Here is a 27,274-nt window from a genome sequence, read left to right on the forward strand (position 1 = left end):
TTAGTATGAAGTTTTAGCAAATGAACTAAATAACTTCAGCATCTTTAGACTGAAGTTTCGGATAAAACTTATGATAAAATTGTAGACTGTAGGATATATAACTTCAGCATGTATTAGCACGAAGTTTTAGCTTCAATGTGAAACAACTTCATGCTATATTAGCATGAAGTTTTAGCTTCAACATGAAACAACTTCATGCAAGTGTGATTCTGAAGATGAATCTAGATAAATTTCGTATTTTTTGATAAAGTTGCTGAGAGGAGAGGAGGAGATCTTTTTTCACGAATGAGGTTGCAAATCACGCGATTAATGCGTGATGAAGGTTTTATATCTTTTGTCAGGGGTGTAATTGTCATATTATTACGGATTTTTTATCAGCTGGCTACCAAATCAATAATTTTAAAAATAGGGTACAAGTTAAAAGGTGGCACAAATATAAGGTAAGACTGCAAATCCCCTATCGTAAAGTGGGTAGGCTTGCAATTTTTTTTGTAAAGTGGATATTGATTCAATTGTGACCCTAAAACCGGGTATAGATGCAAAAGTCCCAAACTCCCATGAAACGGAACATTTGCATCTATACTTGTTTTTTGTGTCACGTTTTAACTTGTGCCTACTTTGCAAAAAAATTGCAAGCGTACCCGCTTTTTCGCATAACTTCAGCATACGGGGCTGAAGTAGCAAAGGCAATCACGCAAAACTTTAGCATTCTAGTAGCCGGGCCTGAAGTTCAGCTCTAGAGCTGAAGTTTTTGTTTTGTAACTGTCGAACTTTAGCTCTAGAGCTGAAGTTTTTGAGCTTCAGCTCTAGAGCTGAAGTTTTTGTTTATAACTGACAAAGTTTTTTGTTTGTAAGTTTCAGCTCTAAAGCTGAAGTTTTTGTTTGTAAGCTTCAGCTCTAGAGCTGAAGTTTTTGTTTTGTAACTGTCGAACTTCAGCTTTAGAGCTGAAGTTTTTATTTTGTAAGTATATTATTTAAATGTTGTGAACTCACAAGAGAAGAAGGATTGGATGCAGAAGTGTGCGACCAAAGTCTGAAAAGATATACATTAAATTTACATATGTTATATGCATTAATCATCTCCTTGGCCTCATACAACCAGTCTTTCTACCTGCTGGAGCAAAGCGTTTAATATTAAACTTCACGAGATCTGTAATTTCAGAATAATAGAAAGAGAGTAGTATTTTTATTATTTATCCTTGTGATTTCATGTGTAATTTATTTCCTTTTCTTGGACTAGGGAAGAAAGGAGGTACACTGCAGCGTTGTGGGTAACATTGTAATAGGTATCAATATTTATTCCTCTCATATGTTAAAACCAATGCAATAGTTGATAATTGACAGTATTAAGATCACTTGGTGCAGAGCCGATTTTGTATGTAGATTATTTAGGGATGAACCTTACTTCTGGAAAAAGAAAAAATAAAACTTTGAGGACGACAAGGTGGAGGAGAAAGGGAGCTAAAGTTGTTTAAAAAGTGGGTACAAGTTAAAAATTTTAAAAAAAGTGGGTATAAATTAAATGTGAGCGACCAAATAAGGCGCACCATGCAATTTTTACCCACGAAACAAATATCAAAAAGCAGGCCGCAAATATTTTCAAAAAGCCCAGGAATAAAAAGTCCAAAGACCTTAAAGTCCAATAAGCCCATCTTCTCCACTTACACTCTTTAGGTCAAGAACACCCAAAACCTTCTGCTGCCATTCTTCTTCACCACTGTTAATCAGTTCCGCCCTAAACCCTAACTCGCGAACTCAGATTCTCAATAATGGCGGCATCGTACGAGTACGAAGACGGAGGTTTCCAACAGCAACCGGATTCAGCCGGGTACGACCCGAATTTTGTGCCGGATTCGGTAAAATCGTTCGTGGTTCATCTGTACAGGCACATTAGGGAGAAAAATGTTTACGAGATTCACCAGATGTACGAGTCCTCTTTTCAGACTTTAAGCGAGCGTATGTTCAAGGAAACTCCATGGCCTTCAGTTGATGCCGTTGCGCCTTACGTTGATAACGACCACGTTTTCTGCTTGCTATACCGTGAAATGTGGTTCCGTCACTTGTACGCTAGGCTTTCTCCTACTCTTAAACAGCGGATTGATTCTTGGGATAATTATTGCAGCCTTTTTCAGGTTCCCTTTTCTTTTTTTTCTTTGTTAAATGCCATTTTAGTGCCTTTTTATCTCTGTTTTTTGGTTGTTGTGTTGGCTTGCGTAATTGTGGTATTCAGTGTAGCTGTCTCTGCAACATATTATGTGAATTAGGATATGTTGGAATTAGTTTTGAGCGAGCTCAATAAAACTAATCCGCTTTAGTTCCAACCTAATTGGTGTCAGCTCCATGAGTCTCAATATCCATTGGATTTAAACTATATGCACCCACACTGTAATGAATTTTTTACACTACCAGTGTAATTAATGTTATTAAATGGGGTTGCCTGCAATTACCTTTTAAGTTACTTGATTGTGTAAATATTTTTTACATCATCAAAGTATAGAACTTAAACTCATATCCATTTCGTTCCATTTGCACACGTTTTGTTCCAATTCTCATAATTTGGATTCTTTCACACTAGAGGTTTTATTTGATTTTTACTTACATACATGGCTCTATATAGACTAAACAGACTCCTTGCAAGTCGATATAGTTTAGGCCTAGCAAAGTAACATGATTGCAAAGCTAGATTCATATTTGGAGTTCGAAAATGTTTTTTTGACATATATTGGTGACTAAATCAGGATTTTGGGTTGAATGATTTTTAGTATTTGGTACCTGATGTACTTTTCTGAATACTAATATACTTTTGTTAAAAGTATTCTCTTTTCTATAGTATGTGTAGCTATGGTATATGTACTTATAAGCATGTTGTCATTTTAGATGCCAAACACCTGAAGTTCACTATGTTTGGGATCTTTTTAATATAATCTATTCTAAATAATGGTTACTGGTGTTGGAGCACATCATATTTGGCCTCAACTCCCTAAATCATGCTCATTCTCCATAAAAGAAAGAAAAACAACTAAAATAGAGAGAGAGGGGGATGGCATAATCTCCCCCCATCAGTAGACCGGTGACTACTATGGCTCTAGACTACTCCATAAGTCTAAATGAATCATTTTTATCAAAATTGTTGATATTCAGAATTCGTATGTTACTATAGTAGCTCTTGAGGGTTCTTAAGTTGCATCTGTGACAAATTAATTGGACTGAGAATAAGTTTTTTAATTGGGCTCACGAAATTTTTAGTGTCAAGTTATAGGTGTAATGCAAGGAAACAAATGCAGGATGGGGACGGGGTAAGAAATGTTCTCTGGTTTGCTCCTGGGCAGTTGTTTTGTTGGAAGTGTTTTAACTGTTTTCTTGTTGTTTATAGGCATTTTTGATTTTTCTAGTGTTATTTGTTTTGACATAGGTTTAATAGGCGGAAAATTATGTGTATGTTTGTATAGTTGATTTGTGGTTGCTTTTCTCTTTTCTGATTTTTCAATTCTTGTGCTATTTAGTCTTATCTATTGTATGGTGGGTGAGTCATATGTAAGGAGACAATGACACCATTTACTAGATAATTTGCTCCCTTTGTACCAAATTGGTTGAGTATTGATGGCATCTGTTGTTGATGCCCTCTTTGAGATGCTCAAAAATTGTAGAAAGTCCTTGCTAGAGCCGTGACTACTAATGTCTCAGTTTGGTGAGATAATAATTATAAGCTAATTAGGCACACAATTTGAAATGTTACTTTCACTTGTATATTACTCAGGAGTTTAAGATGTTTGTTTTACTTGTGTTATTCCTTAACAAAAAAATATTTGACTTGTGTATTATACTCGTGGTGGTGGAAGAAGATATTAACATAATAGTTGAAAAGTTAGAAAGGTAAAGTGTCACATCACAGTTTAAAATTTGATAGTTAAATGAATTTGAATTCTAGATGGTTGGAAGTTGTATTAAATTAAATAATAATATTATTATTATTTGTGGTAAATATTGTGGACTACTCTAAAAGAAAACGATTATCATATAAATATATTGTTTGTACTAGAAAATAAATGGTAGTTAAGAAGTTAATGTTGAAAATAATTTATCAATAAAAGTTTGATTGGGGAAGCCTCTCATGGAAATTTTAAATTGCATACTAAACTGAATTGAATTATTCAAAACTTAAAAGTTGCAGATATTAATATTGTTCATAGAAGTATGTCAAACTTTTGGGACACATCCAAAGTCTAGAGTGTGTTCTATGGACAGAATGAGTAGATGAGAGACGTTGCGTTGGGCCTAATGTTTGGATTAAGTTTGTGTGCATTGATTGCCTGTGGAGTCATACTAAAGGTAAAGGGGAGAGGCGGGGGGAATAGAGGGAGGGACTATTTGGAGCCAGGATGGTTTTTTACTTGGGGTAAATGGATTGTGATTAGGGCCCTTGGCTAGGGCTTCTACTGTTGAATGGTTAAATTAAGAGGGAATCAAGAAAGACCGTTCAAAAAATGTGAACAAACTCGATAGGAAAGATGAATCATGAAAGTGTCTTGCAGAGGGTGGTCATTTAAGTAAGTGAAAAAACTAGTCACTTGATTTGCTTCTAGGTGTAGTAGAATGGTGAACAAACTAGTAGAGATTCATTATAGAATCATAGTTTAAAATAGTGCTATAATAGGTTGACTAGTTTACACTGCAAGGCTTTTTTTCAAGCATGAATCAGTCTTGGCCAGACTTAGGCTTGAAAAAAGTATTATGTTGAGCTCCCCCTCTCCCTCAGAAAAAAAGGAAGAAATAAAGAAAGGTTTGAGGTGAATTCGGTCTGACTAGCTCGTGACTTGGCGTAATTGATTTTTATTTTTAACAAGACCAAAATTTCATGACCAAGCTTCACTATAGAGACTCTTTTAATTTCCCATCACAAGTTTTGACTTACTTTTTCTGGTCATGTGTGCTATTATGTGTTTTGGTACCTCTCATTCCCTCAAACTACACACCGACATGGAGACATTCGTTAAATATATGTCATTCTGGCTATTTTGATAGTTAGTTTTGGCCAAGCTTTACAGGGAATGAGGAATGGAATAATGCTATCATCTCCAAGGGTATGCTTGCTGTGTAGTTACCGTGGTGGTTATATATTACTGAGAGATTATGAATAAGTACAACAAGAACAACTAAGTGTTATATAAAATTTCTTTGAGAACATTTGTTGCGAGACTCTTTGTACTGTATAAATTTCTTGGTCTCTCTCTCTCTCCTGATTCTATATAATCCCTCCATTTTGTGAGTCTTATCAAAATAGTTAATAGCATCTATCTGGTAGATGGACAAAGTTGGGGCCAGTACTCTGTGGGTCTTGCAGGGCGAATGTCTTTTTTAGGTGATGAATGCACTTTATTTACATTATAGATTGTGGTAGCTATAGTATACTAAACTTGCAGCTATGGAACAAAGCTGTCATTTATTGGCCTCGTGAAATAAGTCCAGAGTTTTACATACAGACTGTGCATTGCTGTAGGTTGTGCTGCATGGTGTGGTGAACATGCAATTGCCAAATCAGTGGTTGTGGGACATGGTAGATGAGTTTGTATACCAATTCCAGGCATTCTGTCAATACCGTGCAAAGATGAAGAACAAAACTGCGGAGGAGATTGCATTGCTGAAGCAATATGACCAGGTATGGCTTACAGATTGCAATGCCTTTTCCTCTTCCGTTTTGTTTATCCTATTAATATTGTATGATTTATAAATTCTGAAATATACTTTTGAAGTTTGTTTGGTTCTCTATTTTACTTTTAAAGATATTTTAACATTCTCTTGCTTTTCATTATTGTTTGCATAATTACTCTTTTAAATTTGGTGATGACTTGGTTTTAGATAAAACTACGAAAATTGTTTTGAATATTACAACATCGACTTGGGGTGATCTATGTTCACTTGAATTATTGGTTTCAGGAATTATGTATCTGCATATATTATAATGCAGTAACTGCATTTTGCAACATTGTTTTTTTAACTGTACAACCTGCAATATCGTTTTCTGGCATTTTTTATCTGGTTTTCAGTTTATTACCCAGAGGTCATTGACGTGCTGCATTTGAGTAATAGTTGCTCTTTATCCTGTACTAAGGTCATACATTGCTGTGGCTGAGTAAGAGTTGCTCTTTAGCTTAGCTAAGGTCATACTTTGGCATATGATGTTCATGCATGAATGGACAAAGGTGTAATGGCTTTAGTGATGGGACAAAAAGTGATGGTACTTTGGTATTGATGGATATGAATTAAGCATTAAAGTGCAAAGTGGCCATTATTTGAAGATATCGGATTGGTTGTAAAACACTGACTTGGACATTTAAGATGTTTGTTTTTACCCATAGATTTCTGTATTATGATTTGTATTGGATTGGTTGTAAAACACTGACTTGGACATTTAAAATGTTTGTTTTTACCCATAGATTTCTGTATTATGATTTGTATAAATCATGTATCATCTTGCCTAAATAATTTCTCTAATAATGATGTTTATTAGGCTTGGAATGTCTACGGTGTCCTCAATTTCTTACAAGCCCTTGTAGAGAAATCTACGATAATCCAAATATTGGAGAGGGAGAAGGAAGGTCTTGAAGAGTTTACTGCTACTGATGGGTATGATTACAGTGGTGGAAGTAATGTCTTGAAGGTTTTGGGTTATTTCAGCATGATAGGCTTGCTCAGAGTTCATTGTCTGTTGGGTGATTATCATACTGGCCTGAAGTGCTTGCGTCCAATTGACATAACTCAACAAGGTGTTTACACCAGTGTTATTGGGAGCCACATAACCACAATTTATCACTACGGCTTTGCTAATCTTATGTTGAGGAGGTATGTTGGTAATTATTTTGGCCCAGGTCTTGCATTTGTGTTGCATCTACTGCACATTCTGTATGATCATAAGCACTTTTATATAGCTAAGAAATTACTAAATGGATCTCTTAAAATCTGCATTCCATTCTTCATTGTGTAAAATTGCTTGTAATATGTTATTATCAAATTAAAGAAACTAGCGGAATCATCAAGAAAGGACTGTTGCCTTTTGTCATCGGAAACTGAAAAGATACAGTAGAGGCAAATGACATTGATTATATAAATTTGCAGCTTCACTAACCGGCTGATATTAAGAGTAGTGTGCACTTTCTTTTTCTTGAATGGTTAGGTAATGTTACTTTTCTGTGAATTGGAGAAGATACTGACACGTCGCTTATTATTTATCCACTGAATCTTTCTCAAAGTAAGATACTCCCTCCGTTTATTTTTAGATGAGGTAGTTTGACTCGGCATGGAGTTTAAGAAATAAAAGAAGACTTATGAAGCTTGTGGTCTTAAAAGCTTAAGGGTTAAAAATTTTGCGGGGCCATGACATTTGTGTGGTTATAAAAGCTTTTCATTAAGGATAAAATGGATAAAATGAAGAGTTTAAAGTTGAATTATTTCCAAATTTAGAAATGTGTCATTTATTTTGGAACAGACTAAAAAGGAAAGTACCCCATCTAATTTGAAACGGAGGGAGTATTGTTTAATATTGCTGGTTTACAGACAATTTGTAATAACAGTGGAAGTCGGATGATATTTTCCTTACTTGATCATGTGATTAGATTTCATTCTGCGAAAAGTGGCGATTCTCTTTTTTTCTTCTTAAATCCACAAGGAGCCACCTCATCAAGTTCCCAAGTGCTCAAAGTTCTAATTGTGTTTACTTTGGCTTTAGCAGCGTAGTTTTATTTTCTCTAATCTGGAAAAAGGATTCATTGTGTTACAGGTATGTAGACGCTATCCAAGAATTTAACAAAATCCTTCTATATATTTATAAGACAAAGCAGTATCACCAGAAGTCACCCCAGTACGAGCAGATACTGAAGAAAAATGAGCAGATGTATGCTCTGTTGGCTATATCTTTGTCACTGTGCCCTCAAGTGAAACTTGTTGAAGAAACTGTCAATTCTCAATTAAGGGAGAAGTATGGTGAGAAGATGGCGAGAATGCAAAGATATGATGATGAGGCTTTTGCCCTCTATGATGAACTCTTCTCATATGCATGTCCAAAGTTCATTACTCCCTCTGCTCCAAGTTTTGAGGAGCCTCTTGTAAATTACAACCAGGTATACAACACCTGTTTTAACTGGGACTTAATTTCTGGCCTCTCTATCCAACTTGCAAGCTGAGGTTAAACATATAGAGAAACAGTAGATATAGATTGTACTCCTCAGCCCTCGATGCAAATGTTCATTTATTGCTAGAAACGTTTGCTTAGAATACATCCAATTTGCTCCTCCGTCCTCCATGCAAGTATCCTTGTGTAGTTCATGTGTACCATTGCTCCTTGTTTCTCATTTCTTGACTGCACGTTTTGAACTACCATGAAAGGATGGCTTTGTATGCTCACATCACATCACATGTTTTCTTCAGCTTTTACTCAGTTGTGGCGTTGCTGCTAAATTTTGTTATGTTGTCTGCTTCAGGATGCGTATAGGCTACAGTTGAAGCTCTTCCTTTATGAAGTGAAGCAGCAACAATTGTTAGCTGGTGTTAGGACCTTTTTGAAAGTCTATTCAACAATCTCCCTGGGGAAGCTTGCAAATTACATGGAAGTGGATGAACCCACTTTAAGGTCTCAAACATCTTATGCTTTTAATAGATTTGTTATGGTGCACTTTTTCAAGTGATCTATGATTTTGTGGGCTTATAAGTGATATACTGAGTACAATATTACACAGGACAATTTTGATGACATACAAGCACAAAACACATGCTGTCGATTCCGATGGGAAGATAACTTCTAATGCTGATGTGGACTTCTACATTGATGAAGTAAGAAACACATGTTGTGTAAATATCTGGTTCTTTTTTGTTCATTTACTTCTTTCTCCATTAGGTAATAGTTGGCTGACAACCATATTTATTTAACATAATCTAGATAATGTGTGTGTGGTTTTGTGGTGGTTATTCTTGTTGGATCTTGTTCAAGATAATGCCTTTTTGAGTAGTTCAGGAATAGTCAACTTTTTGTTGGCATCTACCTTTGTTTTCTGTCGAGAGATGCAAACAAGTACTGTGGCCTGCTTCTCTTATTTGATTGTGTTGCTGGTTCCGATGTCTTAACTTTTGGATTATTCTTTCTCATAAGCCTTCAGTACTAGTAGTCTTGGAGGATAAATATATGTAAAATCTGATATGACCTAGTTCGCGTAGTTCTTCTCGTGAGTAAATACTTGATACGTTCTGTGAAGTGATTCACATTGTCTTTGGTTTCAGGACATGATCCGCGTAGTAGAATCTAAACCCGCCAAGAAGTATGGAGATTACTTCTTGCGTCAGATTGTGAAGGTAATTCGTCTATAGCATTTTAAGTCAGTTTTTTCTTTCAATTTCTCTCGCAAATACTCATGCAATGTGTGCTTAACTTGATTGCTTCTGTTTGTGTTTTTCCAGCTTGAAGGGATCATGACTGATATTGACAGGATAAAGCTGGAGTAAGCTATCTTCCTATGTTCTAGTATTAGTGCTAGCTTATTTTGAGCTTTCATTTTTGTACTCGAAAGCAAGAAGGAAAATGCATAAAGTGGAAAAAGTATACATTTTGTTGTTCCCCCTCTGAGACTGTGTTACCGGAAGTTGTTGATTAATGACCAGTTAAATCCATTTTTTTCTAGTGTTGTAATCTCTTAATACAAGGTTGGCTTTTGTTAAAAGTTGAAAACCTTGGAGCTTTGGGTTCAGCTGACAACATTAACTGCTTGCATTAGATCTGTTCTTGATGCCTGCACTGCCATTTAAATCTGGTGCTTATGCTATCGTTGACTGATTTTGTAGGTATTGTTTAATAGTGGGTTTTGTTTCTCTTTCACATTGAGTTTGTGGTTTCTACCAAAAATGGTCGATTCCATCAATTACTATAATCGAAAAGAACTGGTTATTTTAAAATCAGAAAGCGATTTAGTTTTAATTATTTTGTCAAGCATTTGCAGTTTATATTTTCTGAATACATGTTCTTATTATAATCGGATAAGGATGATTGCCTATCAATAATCTTATATGCTCACAAAATATCTTCACTTTGCCCGCAAGTGTGTACACAAAACTAATAGATGCATAGCATATCTCAAGCACGCTGACCTTTTTCACTTAATTATAGTCAATTAATATATTAGGCGTTATGTATTGCCTTCGTTTGTCTTTATAAACGATCATAATATTGTATGGTAAGGAAAGAAAAGCGAAGAACGAAATGACTTTTTGTAAAGTTAAATTAATACTCAGGGCTACTTTTCTTACTCCTAAAACTAAAAGGGGTATTTTCTTAAAAGTATTTTTGTGATATGCACAGTTGCGTAATTTGTTAGTTAAAAGGAGTTTGAAACGTCAAACCTTTTCTAGAAAACGTGCATACCTTAGGCATCTGAAATGTTCTCCCTTGATGTTGTAATGCGTACAAATCATCATTAAAGTCTTTTTCCAAGCATTATTGCCACATGCAAAAGCCAAAATATGTGTAAAGTAGTGCACATCGTCAACAAAGTACCTACCTCCACACCAACCAACTTTCAAAGTATTCTCCAACCCCATATCTCCATCTGTAGTTAAGGATAAACTCCTTTCTCTTTGCTAAACACAAAATACCTTGAGTATTAAAGCTCATTTTCCTTTCAGAAGAAAAGAGTAGGCTTTGGTGGAGTTGAGAAATGGTAAGGTGGTGCAGTAGGTGCAGGTTGCAGCAGTCAATGAGGGCACTCAACCTCTTTGTTAACATTCTTGGAGTTGTCATGATTCTTTACTCCCTTTGCCTTCACAAGACTTGGACTGATGGTGGCTTCACAACACATATTTGTGAGTTGCATTCAACTGGTTCCGATACTCACCCTATCACTTAAACTAAAAATAATCAATAATTATATAATAGATATATAATCAATATGTACAATCGTATATAAATTTATGTATACCGGCTAGAAAAGATAAACAATGAATCCGGTATACTATTTGTATAAAGATCCCGTTTAAAAATGCTTCTTGTATTTTGCATGCTATTCATTCTTAGCTTCTTGTATCTACTATCTAGACATTTTTTTTCCTGTCATAATCACCTAACTCCTTAGTTTATTGACTTATTAGTAGCCAATAATCATTTGATCTTGGGTATTTATAAGCCGATGGAATAAAAGCATACATTCAAATTAATTAAGGGTTTAAATTTACCTTCTTTGGTAACAGAAAGACCAAAAACAGACTCTAATAATAATTGTTCAAAAGAAAAAAGAAAATCTCCTTTCTTTTTCATGAATTTAATAATTGGTTATTGTGTATGTTGTTTTGTACATTTGACTTCTTCATTATAAAAGAATATTTATAGCTAACACTGCATTGGCAAAATTCTTTATTGAAACAGGTTCATCTACACATGTTTAGGGATTGGAATTGTTGTCTGCTTGAGCTGTCTCTCTGCTCATATGGTCGCTAACTGTATGACTCCTTCAATACTTGCCCTTGTATCCTTCAACTTTTTCATTACCCCATAATTACCTAACCTATCTCTTAATTTATCTCTATAACAAAATGAAAAAATAAAATAAAAATTTATTACTTGATGTAAAAAGTGTTATGTCTTCCATTTCATGTGAAACACTTTGTTGATTACCATATTAAATTAGCCTCAATTTTTTATTATTACACTTGGATAAAAAATTAACACTAGTCTTGACAATCTAAGCTACTATACTACTATCTAACCACGATTTTTTTACAATCTACTCATAATCAAAGAATTAACACCAAGAGAATTTTTGACATAAAAAGAAATTCCAAGTGTCTTTTGAAATTGAAATAGAGGTAATGGTAAACTTTATGTTCCTTTTTAACTGTTTCCTTACTACAACTCGTGCTCCTAAATAGCTTCATTTATGTAACAATATCTATCAAGGCGTATAAAGTACTATTAAAAACTTATATGTTGTAACATTTTTAAATTATCATCGTATTTTGGTATATTGCAAAATACGGACCAATTTAACACCAAAAATTTGTTTTAGAAACTCTAGAGTTCTCGTATTTTTCTTTTCTCATAACATCATTTTATAATTTTGGGAACTTAACTACTACGTCAGTACATCATATTTGTATGTGTCCTTCTAGGGGTCCAAGGTTCCATTATTTTTTCAACATTCTTCAAGATTGACTGGCGATGGGTATGTCTTCAGCTCGTTAAAGGACTTACAATTAATTTTTTTTAATCTTATGTTATATTTATTGAGTTTGATAAGATGATTATAAGCTTCACAAACTCAATGATTTTTGAGTAATCCATATTACTTATAATTAAAAAAAAATCCACATCTTTTTAGTCATAAAAGTTGTTTTATTTTGGGACCAAAGTTGGCTAAGAAAGAAGTGAGATAGCAGTTGAGCTCACCCATATTGTATAGGTTAGTCCAGTAAATATCCCTAAATTCTGAATCTTGGTCTAGTACGTTTATTGAGTATTGTAATATTTACAAAATAAAGCATACTTGTTCAAATGATAGACGATATACTCCACTAAAGTTTATTTAAAAGAACAAATGTATACTTTTTCTTTTTGACGGAAATAATTATTTATTGAATTTTTTACATTGTCAGTTACTTCTTAAACAAAAGTAACAATCTTTATTTAAATATTATTTAAGAAGTAACTGACAATGTAAAAAACTCAATAAGAAGATATTTAATGTTGACCATAAAAGTAATTCGGTTTCTCTTGCCCTATTACAGAACATTAACCATTACATCGACGATAGCCACAAAAAGTTCAAGAAATTTGTACTCTTCCACCTAGTCATATGTAAACTGGTTACACTTTTAGTATTTTTGATCCAGGTATATCTTAACGTTGGAAATTTTTTTAACATGAAAAGAATTACTATATCATTATGATTATGACTATTATTTTATAATAAACATTTTGTATGTTCAGATAAAGGGTGTTTTGCTTGCTATGATTATTTGGGCCATGGGAGTTGCAACTGTTCCTCTAATTCTGAGATGCTACCAAATGGTACATATTCATTCTTGGTTGATCAAAATGCAGATGAACTACATGATCCTAGGGCTGTTGAAATTAATCTTGAAGTTGAGTAACCATGCAATCTGTTGTATCTTTAAATTCATTATTTTAATATTCTTTTTGGTGATTAGAGAGGAACAAAATTAGCAATTTTATCTTATTTACACCATCATATTTTGTTCATATGTCTCAGAGATTTTTTTGAGTTTATCTCCTGTAGGTGTTACGCTTATCTAATTAAAGTATAATAATGTATTTTCTCATTGTAAATAGAAGCGGAATTCAAGTTCACATGCCATCATATTGTATTAGTTTAATTGCTCCAACAAATCAAAGTTGTATAGGCCAAAATCTGTCCTACGGAAATTTAGCATAAACTGGTATTAAGAAAAAAGATGTGGTCAAAGTCGACTAGGAAACAGTGGGACTCATGGTCGGGCAGTCAACACTGGTCGAGGTCGAGCATCAAGGACAGAGCACTAACGACTAGTTTTTGTAATAAGATATTAAAGAGAATATTTCATTGAATATTCTCTGCACTTGTGCCATTAGGGTTGATTAGAGATATGTCTCATATAAATAGAAAAAGAGATAAGGGGATAAGGCATGTAATATTCATTTTGATAAGAACACTTTTTGAGAAGAAGACTCTCTCTCTAGCAACGATACAAACTCTACCTTTTTACTAAGATTCCATCATCTATTATTTTATACTTTTCCATCAGACCCGAGAATAGTTCCACCATTCTAGGATTTATCTGTCATTCATCACTGTCAGAAAGAAGAATCATCCACCTTATTCAATATTGAGTGAATCATTCTCCTTATTTACATAAATGCCATTTATTACTATTTATTGCTTGATGTTCCTCTATTATTGCTCAAATTCTTTGGAATATTAATGCGCACTATTTTCAATTCCCTATCAACATTATCTCCTGTTATTTATGCTAACTAGTTCTTAATCTAGTTAAAAAATTATGTTCACCATGGACCCAAATCCGTTCCATAGTCAAGCACATACCAAAAGGAGTCAAATAATATGTTGCTGCCTCAAAACTTGACCAACATCTTATTCTTGCCACTCGAGAGGAATAATTTATTACCCTTCAAATCCCAGATGATTTTCCTAGACAATGGAGAAACCATGGTTTTACCCATATCCATTTTGGTGCTATCCGAATCGCTTTAACATATCACAGAAGAAAAGGTCAACCTGTTGTTGCTCGACTTTCTCTTCTAGATACAAGATACTTAGAATACCAACATGCAAATTTGGGTACTGCCGAAGTTACCCTAAATGCCGGGACAATATTCATAACTATCTTTCGAAATTTCAACATGTCCCTTTATGATCCGTACTTAACCGAAGCCCTAAAAATCCAAGTCCAAATCTAGGGAGCCCCACAAGCCAAAGATTCCATCCAAGCTACTCTTCATCACCAAATAGCGTGGCGAGTCCAAAATTATGCTATGGATCTCTGCCTTTCCGGTGGAGAAAATGCTTTACTCTTGAATATTGATGCTATCAAAGGAAACATCATGTGTACCCAAATACCCAGACAAATTTCTAGAGATGAGCTTGTCAAAATCCTTCCTGATTCCTGGATCACAAATTATGAAAAGTTAAGGGAACCGGAAGAATCTCTGCAATCTGGTGAGCCAGCTTTTACCAAATGAAATGACAAAACCATTTCCATAATCTTTGACCATTCCCATCTCCAAAAACCCAATAAAACCATCTTCTCTTGCCAAATGATTCAGCCAAAAGATACAACATATACATACCATGAACCGGACGGAGAATTCTTCTGGAATATACAAAGCATCATAGAAGAACATGACTGGTGTCAACACTTTGACAAAGAAAGAAAAAGAGTTTGCTGGTTCAAATGCCCCTTTACGGGACACTGTCCTTGGGATCTTGGTTGCGACTGCCGAGACTCTTTGGAAAATCCAATTGGAGAATATGATGAATACCACTAGCGTCATTGGGAAAGATTCGGCCTCAACAAAACCAAACCAAAATCCAAGAAAAAAGGAAAAACAACTGAAAACAATTTCGAGCCAAATATGAAAATGAAGATCCTTCAATTAGCTCATTAAGCCGTCCAGGTAAATATGAATTTCTTGTCAGTTATAAACCCCATGAATGGCCAAACTTACCAGAAATGTTCACTCCAAGCTGGGAAGATAGTGAAACCACACCCATAGCCAAACCACCATCAGCTCATACCCCAAAAAGTCAAAAAACCACAAATCCCACACAACCACAAATATTCATGCTAAGTCCTTCAAGTTCCAGTCATACCTAAGATTTCCCTTAACTTCAACCTTTTGAAAAAGAGGGTATAAGCCATGCTCAAAAAATTCCCAAGAAAAATATAGTACTACCTACTGGAGGAAAACTCCCGACAATTGACATCGAAACAACAATGAACTGGCAATCAGAAAATTCCATCTGTCAAAATAAAGTGCTCAACGATATTGGCAACACCATAAAAAACGTGGCCCATACACAAAATAAAATGATGAGCAAAGTGGAAACAATTGAGAAAAAGATGGAGCAGACATCGTCTCAGGACTAATCAAAGCCGTGGAACTAAGGTTGGCCAATTTACAATATGAGATTTGTCTGCCAGGAACTTCACTTTTCCAGTTCTTCCAACAACAACAAAAGGAGACGATTTCCATTAAGGAACAAATTCAACTTCTGAGAAATAACCACTTTGAGCCACAAAAAACCCTCAATTCTCCCTTCAAAATCTGCCTTCTACCCTATGTCACTACAAGCATACTCCCCACCAAAATTGGACTATGCCTTTTCTACTTTTCCAACTACCTCACAAAATTCCATTTCTTTCACCCAACCTTTGAAAGAAGAAACTGAATTCGATATCGCAAAAATGGGTTCCGAAAGGAAAGATGCCCTTACAGCCCAGAGACAAACCAAGAAAAGGCGAGACCAAAGAGAAAGTTCAAAAGGGTCTAACCCCGAAAGTTTGATGATTTATGATCACAAGACTCCAGACCTCTATGTCTCCCAGCCAAGATACATGTCAGAAGGAGACACCACATGGTCAGAATCTCTAAATTCATTAGATGATGATACAATGGAAGATAACTCTCAATCAGGCAATAATTCCACAACAGACTCTTCCGAAGAAGAAGATCCCCCAATATTTGTAAGCCAACCAAGAGACCCAGAAATATCTAACGTAGAGGAGGATCAAGAAGGTATGAGGGATGAACCAATACCAGAAAGAAGACATGAACCCATGGCATCAAAACCAGTTGGAACTAGCTTCCATACTTTCACCTTAGATGACGTCAAGGTTTCAAAATGGCTCCAAATGATCCAAGACTTCTATACTTGGATGGTGACCAAAAATTTGGTGGAACGAGAAAAGTATATCATCCTGTCAGAACTAACTTCTCGTTCTCAGGAATCGTTAGAGATTGGTGGAATTCACTTGGGATTCAGGACAAAAATACTTTTCTTACTTCCCAAGATTTTGCCTTCAACATCAGAATCATACATAAAGTTTTCTGCGGAGATACTGACCAAAGACAAGAGAAAATGCGAAGACAACTCTTTGAGATGAAATGTGTGTCATTTGATAGAAATGACATTGACAAACATTTTAAAAAATTGGCAAAAATATACTTTGAAATCGGTGGAGACATCAACCTGAAGCAAGCCTTTGTCTCTTCCTTTCCAAAGTTGTTGGCTAGCCGAACCATGACCATCATTGAAGAAAAGTTTCGGTCAATAACAATCACACAAGTTGGCTACATCATGCAAGCTATTTTCGTCGCATTAGATGACATTTTTACAAAGCGCTCAGCCCTAGAGCAAATTATCCAGCACAATCCAGCACTTGACAACACCGGATCAGGATGTTCCTGCCACATAACTAGACAACAGAAAGGATTCAGGAGGTTCAGATGGCCCAGAATTCCAAATAAAAAATCAAGTTCCAAGAGATGCACAAAATATTTCAGACGTAGAAAGGCCAGGAAATTTTTACAAGAAAAACAGATGCTTTATTTGCCATAAGATTGGACATTTCGCAAAAAATTGTCCCCAATCAAGAAGATCTGTCAAACTCCTTGAAGAGATTGAAGATTACACTGGCATACATCTCGGAAAAGAGAACGACCTTGAATCCATGTTCTCTATGGATGATTAACCTAGTGAAGAAACTTTATTCTCTCTCGATATCTATGAAGATCAAGGCAGTGATCACTACCAAATTTCAGAACCAGTGATCGAAGCCCGAGAGGAGATCAATGCTCTCATAGTCGTTCCTCAAGTAGAACTTAAGGTCTATTCATCCAAATAGGATAAACCAACTAGAGTTATTGCTTTCATCGACACTGGAGCTGCTTCATCACTCATAAATCCTGTTATTTTCTTGAAGATCAATAGGTACTGCACTTTAAGGATTTTAACACTGCAACAAATGGAATCCTGACTACCACCGTCATTATAAAGCATCCGGTCACAATTGAATTCTTTCCAGGATTGAAGTACATAACCAAGCTGATAGGGTCTGATATACCAGGAAAAGATCTTATTGTTGGATTCGACATTTACAGAAAACTTAGAGATCAACTCCAAATCAAAGCTAACGGGATAGCTTTTAAGAAGCATTTCAAACCTTATTCTGAGATTCCAAGGCTATTCCAAAATCACCAACGACGAACAAATCAAATAAATCGAGCAAAATCTCATTAAGCATTCATGTGCTGAATCCCACAAGGACTTCATGAAGAAAGGGAAAAGCCCGTTATGAAAAAACAAAGAGTTTTTTATCAAGCTCCCTTTCAAGAAGAATGAAAACATCAATCCAACAAAAGCCAGTCATTCGGGCATGAATCCAGATCATCTTCAGCTTGCAAAGAAAGAATGTGAAGAACTCTTAAAATTTGATCTAATATAGCCATCAGATTCACAATGGGCATGCGAAGCATTTTATATTAACAAAAGAGCTGAGCAGACAAGAGGAAAACTCAGGTTAGTTATTAACTACCAGCCACTTAACCACTTCCTCCAAGATGATAAATTCCCTATCCCAAATAAACTCACTCTTTTCTCCCACTTAGCCAAGGCCAAATATTTTTCCAAGTTTGATCTAAAATCTGGATTTTGGCAATTGGGAATCCACCCTGAAGAAAGACCAAAAATGGGATTTTGCATCCCTAATCATCACTTCCAATGGAAAGCCATGCCCTTCAGATTAAAAACTGCATCCTTTTTATTTCAAAAAGCCATGATAAAAATATTCCAACCCATCCTCCATACCTCTTTAGTTTACATTGATGACATCCTATTATTTAGTGATACATTAGAAGAACATGTCAACTTGCTTCGTCAATTTGAGGCATTGATAACACAGAACGATTTCATGCTTTCAGAAAAAATATGGTTCTTGCTCAAAAGGAGATCGATTTTCTCGAAATGCATTTTGTCCAAGGTGAATACAGTCCATGACCACATATATGTCAGGAAGTACTCAAATTTCCGGATACCAACCTCACAACAAAGCAGATCCAACAGTTCTTGGGTGTAATAAATTATGTAAGAGATTTCATCCTAAATATGTCTACATACATTTCACCGCTCACAGAATGCTCAAGAAAAATGCTCCATCATGGGGAGAGAAACATGATGAAGCAGTCAGAAAAAGGAGATATCTAAAAATGTCAAGTCCCTCTACATCCCTTCAGATGGTAAGAAGATACTACAAACTGATGCCAGCAATGAATATTGGAGTGCCGTTCTATTTGAAGAAAAAGATGGCCAGAGAAAAATATGTGGATATGCCAATGGAAAGTTCAAAGATGCCGAGCAGCATTATCACTCCACTTTCAAGGAAATTCTTACAGTAAAGAACGGAATCAAGAAATTCAATTTTTTCCTGATACATACATAATTTCTGATAGAAATGGATATGAAGGCCTTCCCAAGGATGATCCAGATAAATGCAAAAATTATTCCCAATTCTCAGATTCTCAGATGGGCTCATTGGTTCTCTCCATATAAGTTTCAAGTCAAGCATCTAAAAGGAAAAGATAATATTCTCGCAAATTTTTTGTCTCTGCTAGAAGAATTCTCAAAGAGATTTTCCCCAGCTAAGATGATGTCAAAGCAAAAGTTAATTAGCTATATCTTTATGTTTTCAAATATACCAGGAACAAGTTCATTGAAATCAACAGATCATCCACCGGAGTTGTTTAACCTCATGGATCCTTTTGATCCATCAATTTTAATGGAAAGAAGAACTTATTATGAGCTCCAAGTTTTCCGACAACATGGAGGATCCATCCTTAAGCTTTATGGAGTCAATCTAGAATATCCATTCTGCCATATATTCATAGCACAAGCCAAGGATTTTTCACAGGAACTATTATGGTTTTTGGTACCTATGCCATCAGTATTCTATTTTCATGGAATTCAAATGCAACGTCTTCAATATTTTTGATAACATTGAACCAGCACTTAGAGTATTTTTACTATGGTTCAAGCCTAGAAGATACTGGATAAAATGTTTCAACGATTCCTACACAACAAAGGTTTTCATGTTCCATAGGCCAGTAAAGATTATTAATGAAAAAGTCCATGCGCAAGCAGAAGCACCATTCTGGTGGAAATTTCCTGTGTTCATTTTATCCATGGAAGAAGAATATAGCGAGGTACAAAGAATTCTTTTCCAGCAAAATAGGTGCATCCCGAGAGAGATATAGCCAAAAGATTAGGCAAGCTGGAATTATACCAGCACTCATCCTCACTGGGAAAGAGTCCGGGAAGTAGCAAAAGAATATCAAACCCCATACGAGGTCATCCGAAAAAAGATCACTCACGACATATCCAGATTAAGGTTGCGGATTACATCTCTCAATCCAAAGGAGAAGGAACATAGCGAAGAAGGACCATCAAGTTCCAGACGTTACTACACAAGGTCTTTGAAAAGATGCCTAGAAGATAAACCCAGAAAATCAATGGAAGATAATTATCTAAGCCCCTGCTAATCCCACCATAATCCTACATTACCTACCAAAAAATCCTAAAAAATCATCTACCCATGCCAAGATAAATTTCCACATCTTTCCATACTATCCGGGTCCCACTTCTACATGTTTTCACATGCTTCCACATTCTTAATCACATGCAACACCCTACTTTCACATGCCATCACATGCTCCCGCATACTTTCATATGCTACACCATGTATATTTCACCTCTTTCACATGTTTTTAGGAGTTTTCTAGTTGGTTTGCCTAAGGTCCTTCACATGCCAAAAGGGACCCACTTGTAGATAGGTTTGCCATGTAAGATAGATTTATTTTAATGCAAGTTTGTCTATTAATAACCTCCTAGTCCTATATAAAGGAGGCCTTGTAGTAGTTGTAAGATCATCTTGTAATCTTTGTAAATCCTTTGTGATATATTACATATGAGTGCTTTCTAAATTTCCCTCTTGTTTTTTCTTTCAAATGGATGGAAAGGCCGGTCCATGTATAAAAATAGAGTAAGAATACTCTAAGAAAGTTAGCTTATTATAGTACGAAATTTTTTTGTGTTATAAACAGCTAACGTTGGTTATAGTACAAAAGTTTTCTGAGTTGTGTAGCTTGGCAAACCGTCCCTTATGGGTTGTTGAAGCTAGCCCCCTTTATAGGAAAACTTTTGCAACTATAAGCAAATTAACTATTTGTGTAGCTTGGCAAGCCGTCCCTTATGGGAACCATACCCTTTGTAGGGAAACTTTTGTATCTATGGTTTAGTTTGCTTTCTTGGAGTCTCTTGCTCTGTTCCTTATACTGTTACATAAGATTTAATAGTTTAACCGAAAGTTTGTATTTTTTGGTCAAACAATTAGAGCCGTCTGTGGGGATTTCCTAGTTAAATTTTTAGTTTCTTCTAAATCTATAACTACCACGGGTTGCTAACAAAAACACATATAACAAAACTCCTTTTTCCATGTACACACAGATCTGACATGGCAGGTAACAGAGAAGAAAGAATGAGGGTAGTGACCGACCTCACCAATCTCTTGAATACCATCAATAAGGTTTCTGAGACAGAAGGCGAGGACATAATGCCTAATGCCTCTCCTAGGGAAGACGGGTTGCCTCTCCCTCACAGCAGTATCGCAACGTCCCGTAGTAAAGGAGCCTCCACATCCATGACGGAAGAGACACCACCAGCGGTGAAAAAGCTCCTTGAGGCTTGGCTAACTGACACGCTAACCAACATCCTCCACAAGCCCGCTCAGGATACAATCATAGAAAATGTAAGAACTTGTGTTACACCGATTACGGTCGAGCAGCATGGCCCTTTCCCTCTAATAACAGGTACTACTCACACTGTTAATAATGTAGGTGACGATACCCTCACAACCATTTTAGAAAAGATGGAGGAAATGGAGAACGAGAACAAAGTGCTTTGGGACCACATGAGAGAGCATCAAGAAAGGGTCGACAAAATACCTGGTGCCCCAAAACTCTTGCCAAAGAGAGATGCCGATAGGTTTATCGAGCAACCATACAGTGATGAAGTTTCCCCTCATGCCATACCAAAGACTTTCAAAATGCCGCCCTATCTGAAGATATATGATGGTATGACCGATCCTGAAGATCATGTAACTCACTATGTCACCGCTGTAAAAGGCAATGACCTTGCCAAGGAACAAGTATACTCCATCTTGTTGAAAATATTCGGAGAGACCCTCACTGGAGGAGCATTGACTTGGTATTCGCAGTTGCCCGCACGTTCCATCGAAACATTCGAAAAGATGACTGACAAGTTCGTAGAGGCCCATTTGGGTCCAAAAAGGCAGAGGCGAGAGTGAACGATATATTCACTATCAAACAATATCCCGGATAAGAATTGAGGGACTTACTCGCCTGATTCAACCGAGTAAGAATGACCTTACCAAATGTATCGGAAGGAATGGTCGTCGCTGCTTTCCAAAAGGGACTGAGCAGGAATGGTTCAAGGGCGACCAGAAAGTTATTAAGTCGGCTTATGAAATATCCCCAACTACTTGGAATGAAATACATAACTCTTACTATGCCATAGTCCTAGCAGATGAGGATGACATAAATGGGCCAACTCATCTATTGACCTCGGTACAAGCTGAATCCAGGAAGGATCGAAGAAATGATATCAGAAGGGACCTCATAGATCCACGACCTAATAGAGAACGTCATCAGTCATATGTCAGAAGTGCCATCACGCCCCCTCCCGCCACAAAGAGGGCCCACCTAGACCAAGGACAAGGACTCAACGGAATGAGAGAGGTATGCCCCTTTATTATCCACTCACAATTTTTATGTGTCACCTTCAAAAATAGTCTATGCATTTGAGAAGCTCGGAACGAAGGTAAAGTGGCCACAAAAGATGAGATCAGATCCAAACACCAAAAAGTCAGACACACTTCGTGAGTTCCACCAAGAACGAGGGCACAAAATAGCGGACTACATCGCCCTATGACAGGAGGTCGTAAACATGCTCCGACAAGGACACTTCAAGGAGTTATTGAGCGACTGGGGAAGGACCAACTTTGCTAGAGGACGTAAACAGCATCAGGGACCGCCGAAGCCGTCCTCACCAACCTGCACCATCCAAATGATCATAGGCGGCGAAGAAGACGCCTCTATCAACAACTTAACATTTACCACAACCCATAAGCTCAAACGATCGATCACTCATGAACGGTATGACAAACTCGAAGAAAGTATCATCTTCGATAAGTCGGATACCCATGGTTTGGCTTTTCCTCACTATGATGCCCTTGTTATCACTTTACAAATTTTAAACACAGATGTGAGATGCATTATAGTAGACGATGGGAGCGGAGCATGCATTATCCACCCTATACTTGCACAAATGAAACTCGAGGATAAGATAGTGCCGAGTTGCATCACGCTAACAGGTTTTAACAATATAGTTGAACGAACATCTGGAGAAATCACACTCCCCGTCCTGGCTGGCGGGGTCACTCTGGAAACCACATTCCATATCGTGGAACATGACATGACTTACAATGCAATAATAGGGCGACCATGGATACATTCCATGAGGGACATCCCCTACAGCTTGTACCAAGTCATCAAATTTCCAACCCCATGGGGAATATTCAGCATACGAGGAGAACAATGCACATCTGGAGAATGCTACCGCATCACCCTGGATTATATGACTACTCATTAAATGAAGGGCAAAGCAAAAGAGTCATAGCAGTTAACAGGGCCATAGAAGACCTCGACCTCGTCCAACTAGATGGCAATGACCACAGCAAGAAAGCTTACATCGGCTGGAAGCTTCAAGAACCAGGTAAATTCCATCAATTCTTAGCTACTAACGTAGATTTGTTTGCTTTTAGACATGCAAATATGCCAGGTATCCCGAAGGAGATCGCTACACACAAATTGAACGCCAACCCATTTCACCCCCCTGTGAGGCAGTTTAGGCGTAAGTTCAACTCCGCAATAAACGATGCAGTACGCGAGGAAGTCAAAAAGTTATTGAAAAATGGCTCAATTAGAGAGTCAAAATACCCGCAATGGGTTGCCAATGTGGTCATGGTGAAAAAGAAAAATTGGAAGTGGCGAATGTGCGTGGACTTTACTGATTTAAATAAAGCATGCGCTAAAGATTCTCTCATTACCCCATATCGATCAACTCATCAACGCGATGGCCGGGCACGAACTGGTGAGTTTCTTGGACGCGTACTCATGCTACAATTAGATCCTCATGGAGGAAGAAGATCAGGAAAAAACCACTTTTATCACCCATCAATGAACGCACTGCTACAGAGTCATGCCTTTCGGACTGAAAAATGCAAGGGCAACGTACCAAAGATTGGTAATAAAAATAATCAAGGACCAACTTGGCAAGACGGTGGAAGTCTACATAGATGACATGCTGGTCAAGTCCAAAAGAAAAGAAGATCACATCGACCACTTGAGAGAAACCTTCAACATACTCAGGCAATACAGAATGAAACTAAACCCTGAAAAGTGTGCATTCAGTGTGGCCTCCAAGAAATTCTTGGGTTTTTTGGTGTCACAATGAGGCATTGAGGTCAACACGACCAGATCAAAGCCATAGAAGGGATACCAGAGCACTTAACCACCAAAAAACAAGTTCATAGGTTGACTGGCTGCATCACCGTCCTTTCAAGGTTTATCTTGTAATCATCTGATAGGTGCCACAAATTCTTTGGCGTACTTAAGAAGGATAACGAACTCCAATGGACATCCGAGTGTGCCCAAACCTTGAAGGAGTTAAAGGCCTACTTGTCGTCGCCACCACTGCTTTCAAAACCAGAACCTGGGAGCGGCTCCTCATCTACCTCGCTCTAAGCAAAGTAGGAGTGAGTGCAGTCCCGAGAAAATAAAGATATGCAATCTCCCATCTATTACATTAGCAATAAATTAGTCGATGCCGAGACGAGGTATCCCCACCTCAAAAATTGGCCCTGGCCTTGGTCGTAGCTTCGCGAAAGCTTAGACCCTACTTCTAGTGCCACCCCATCTCGGTAGAAGTATTTTGCATAAACCCGAGCTATTGGTCAAGTTAGCCAAATGGTCCATAGAATAAAGTGAGCATGATATCACATATCAATCGCAAAGGGCGATAAAGTCACAAGTCCTTGCCGACTTCGTCGTCGACTTCAGCGTAAAAATAATACCCGAAGTCAAAAAAGAAGCCACCCACACCCCCCAGACATGAGATCTATGGATTTTGTACATCGACGACAATTCTAACACGTCAGGGTCCGAACTGGGACTCGTACTTGAAGTCCCAACAAGTGAATGATTCGCCAGTCCATAAGGTGCCCGGATATAACTAACAACGAGGCCCAGTATGAGGCCGTGATTGCAGTATTAAGGTTAGCACTCAAGTACAGGGCAAGACGTGTCAGACTGCGCTGCGACTCTCAACTCATCGTCAACCAAGTCATAGGGACTTTCCAGATCAAAAAGCAAAGGTTGCAAAAATACCAAGCCGAGATCAGTAAATTGCTGCCCCAGTTTGATGAATGTCAGCTCGACCAGATTCCTCAAGCACAAAACATTAAAGCAGATGGCCTCGCCAAATTAGCAGCGGCCACCAAAAATATAACCGGAGAAAGAAACGTGGTCACCCTCCTCCACTTATCAATAGATCAAATCGAGGTAAGGACATAAATCTAACTTGGGATTGACGCAACCATATTGTTACATATTTGCAGGATGTCGTATTCCTAGATGATGAAAAAGAAGCCAAGAATCTTTGGATGCAAGAAGCCAGATGCAACATCATTCATAACGACCTATACAAGAGGACATATGGCGACCCCTTGGCGAAATGCTTAGGCCCGAATCAGACGCGACATGTCCTTGAAGAAGTTCACTGCGGAGCTCATTCATGCAATCGAGCTCTCGTCAGATGTCTCATACGGGCATGTTACTACTGGTCCAACATGAAAAAAGAGGCTGTAGACTTCATGAAAAAATGCGAGTAATGCCAAAAATACGCCCCAATAATCCACCAAGTGGGCGAGCACCTCCACTCAGTCACTTCCCCTTGGCTGTTCATCAAGTGGGGAATGGACATCGTTGGCCCCCTCCCCGCGAGGCAAGGTAACACATGATTTCTTTTGGTTTTAGCTAACTAGTTTTCTGAATGGGTATAAGCAGGAGCATTCGCCCAGATATGCGAACAATAAGTATCACCTTTATATGGAAAAACATTGTTTGCCGCTTCGGTCTTCCCAAAGAGATCAATTGCGATAACGGACCCCAATTTATAGAAAAAAAGGTCACCAAAGTTTTTGAGAAGTGGCATATCAAAAGAATACTCGCAACATCGTACCACCCTGTAGGCAACAAGCAAGCAGAATCCTTCAATAAATCAATACTGTACATCATGAAGAAAAGCTTGAGGATGCCAAGGGACTATGGCTGGAGTTGTTACCAGAAGTACTTTGGGTCTACCGAACAATGCCAAAGACGAGTACATGAGAGACGCCCTACTCATTAGTCTATGGGACTAAAGCAATAATGCTAGACGAATTCAGAGAGCCTGGTTTGAGATATTCCCATGAGAACGGCCGAGGAACGATGAAAGTAGAAGGCAAGAGCTCGACGAAGCCGAAGAACGGAGAGATATGGCCTATATAAGGATGACCGCCCAAAAACAACAGACAAAATGCTATTATAACAAAAAGGCAAATGTCAGACCACTCAAAGTCGGGAACTACGTGCTCAAATCTAAAACATAATCAAGCAAAGACCTGCGGGAAGGCAAACTAGGAACAAATTGGGAAGGTCCATACAAAATCATGGCAACATCAAACAAAGGGTTATTCCAACTAGAAAGAATGGAAGGAAAACTACTACCAACCAACTGGAATGTCACCCACCTCAAGTACTTCAATTTTTAGGAAAACGTGTTCTTCAAGTCGTACTCTTTTTTCCCTCACTTGAGTTTTGTCCCAATTGGGTTTTATCAAGGAGGTTTTTAATGAGGAGACAAGGGGAACACTTCAAGTTGAAGTGCGAACGGATGAAGGCATAGGACAATCAGTTTATTGCCCAACCTCTCAATACCTTTCCAGGTCGACCAATGAAGGGACTACATAGACTGGGACTGGAATGCCAGCCAACACTCGATAAACTGGGACATTCGACCCCGTTCGATGTAACTAAGTACATTTTACATTTTACCTTATTCGAACTAATACTTACTCGGCCTCGGCTGCAATTAAATAAAAGTTACATTCGACCTTGTTCGAATTGACTAAGTTACATTTGACCTTGCCAACTAAGCACATGTTACATTAGACCTCGTTCGAATTAACATCTACTCGGCCCTCGGCCATAATTAAATAAAAGTTACATTCGGCCTCGTTTGAATTAACTAAGTTACATTCGACTTTGTTCGAATCAACTAAGTACAAGTTACATTCGACCTTGTTCGAATTAACACCTACTCGACCCTCAGCCATAATTCAATAAAAGTTACATTCATCCTCGTTCGAATCAACTAAGTACAAGTTACATTCGACCTCGTTCAAATTAACACCTACACGACCCTCGCCCGTAATTAAATAAAAGTTACATTCATCCTCGTTTGAATTAACTAAGTTACATTCAACCTCGTTCGAATCAACTAAGTACAGGTGACATTTGACCCCGTTCGAATTAACACCTACTCGGCCCTCGACC

The 27,274-nt window shown here is 37.4% G+C and overlaps 2 protein-coding genes and 1 long non-coding RNA gene across 3 annotated transcripts; all 3 read left to right on the forward strand.

Moving 5' to 3' along the window:
• The first annotated feature begins 1,659 nt into the window (after positions 1 to 1,659).
• LOC104230924 (uncharacterized) lies at positions 1,660 to 9,664 on the forward strand. The gene is made up of 8 exons (XM_009783838.2): positions 1,660 to 2,132; positions 5,498 to 5,656; positions 6,509 to 6,840; positions 7,775 to 8,114; positions 8,475 to 8,623; positions 8,730 to 8,823; positions 9,268 to 9,339; positions 9,445 to 9,664. Exons 1-8 carry the CDS (start codon positions 1,770 to 1,772, stop codon positions 9,487 to 9,489), a joined length of 1,554 nt encoding a protein of 517 aa, XP_009782140.1. The 5' UTR covers positions 1,660 to 1,769; the 3' UTR covers positions 9,490 to 9,664.
• An 819-nt stretch (positions 9,665 to 10,483) lies between these two features.
• On the forward strand, positions 10,484 to 13,254 carry LOC104230925 (uncharacterized). The gene is made up of 5 exons (XR_711981.2): positions 10,484 to 10,839; positions 11,399 to 11,498; positions 12,114 to 12,194; positions 12,757 to 12,861; positions 12,959 to 13,254. It is a non-coding gene; the product is annotated as an uncharacterized lncRNA (long non-coding RNA).
• A 9,311-nt stretch (positions 13,255 to 22,565) lies between these two features.
• LOC138875821 (uncharacterized) lies at positions 22,566 to 23,270 on the forward strand. Its single transcript, XM_070154693.1, has one exon. It carries the CDS (start codon positions 22,566 to 22,568, stop codon positions 23,268 to 23,270), a length of 705 nt encoding a protein of 234 aa, XP_070010794.1.
• Positions 23,271 to 27,274: the final 4,004 nt, after the last annotated feature.

This window comes from Nicotiana sylvestris, chromosome 8 (assembly GCF_000393655.2).
Source record: "Nicotiana sylvestris chromosome 8, ASM39365v2, whole genome shotgun sequence".
Classification (NCBI taxonomy): Eukaryota; Viridiplantae; Streptophyta; class Magnoliopsida; order Solanales; family Solanaceae; genus Nicotiana; species Nicotiana sylvestris.

What these genes read in the sequence shown, in the direction of transcription:
- LOC104230924 (XM_009783838.2), top strand. Translation starts at nt 1,770, where the DNA reads ATGGCGGCATCGTACGAGTACGAAGACGGAGGTTTCCAACAGCAACCG. An exon ending in CTCTTGTAAATTACAACCAG is followed by an intron (nt 8,115 to 8,474) that starts GTATACAACACC and finishes TGTCTGCTTCAG; the next exon opens with GATGCGTATAGGCTACAGTT. An exon ending in TGGACTTCTACATTGATGAA is followed by an intron (nt 8,824 to 9,267) that starts GTAAGAAACACA and finishes CTTTGGTTTCAG; the next exon opens with GACATGATCCGCGTAGTAGA.
- LOC138875821 (XM_070154693.1), top strand. Translation starts at nt 22,566, where the DNA reads ATGCTCCGACAAGGACACTTCAAGGAGTTATTGAGCGACTGGGGAAGG.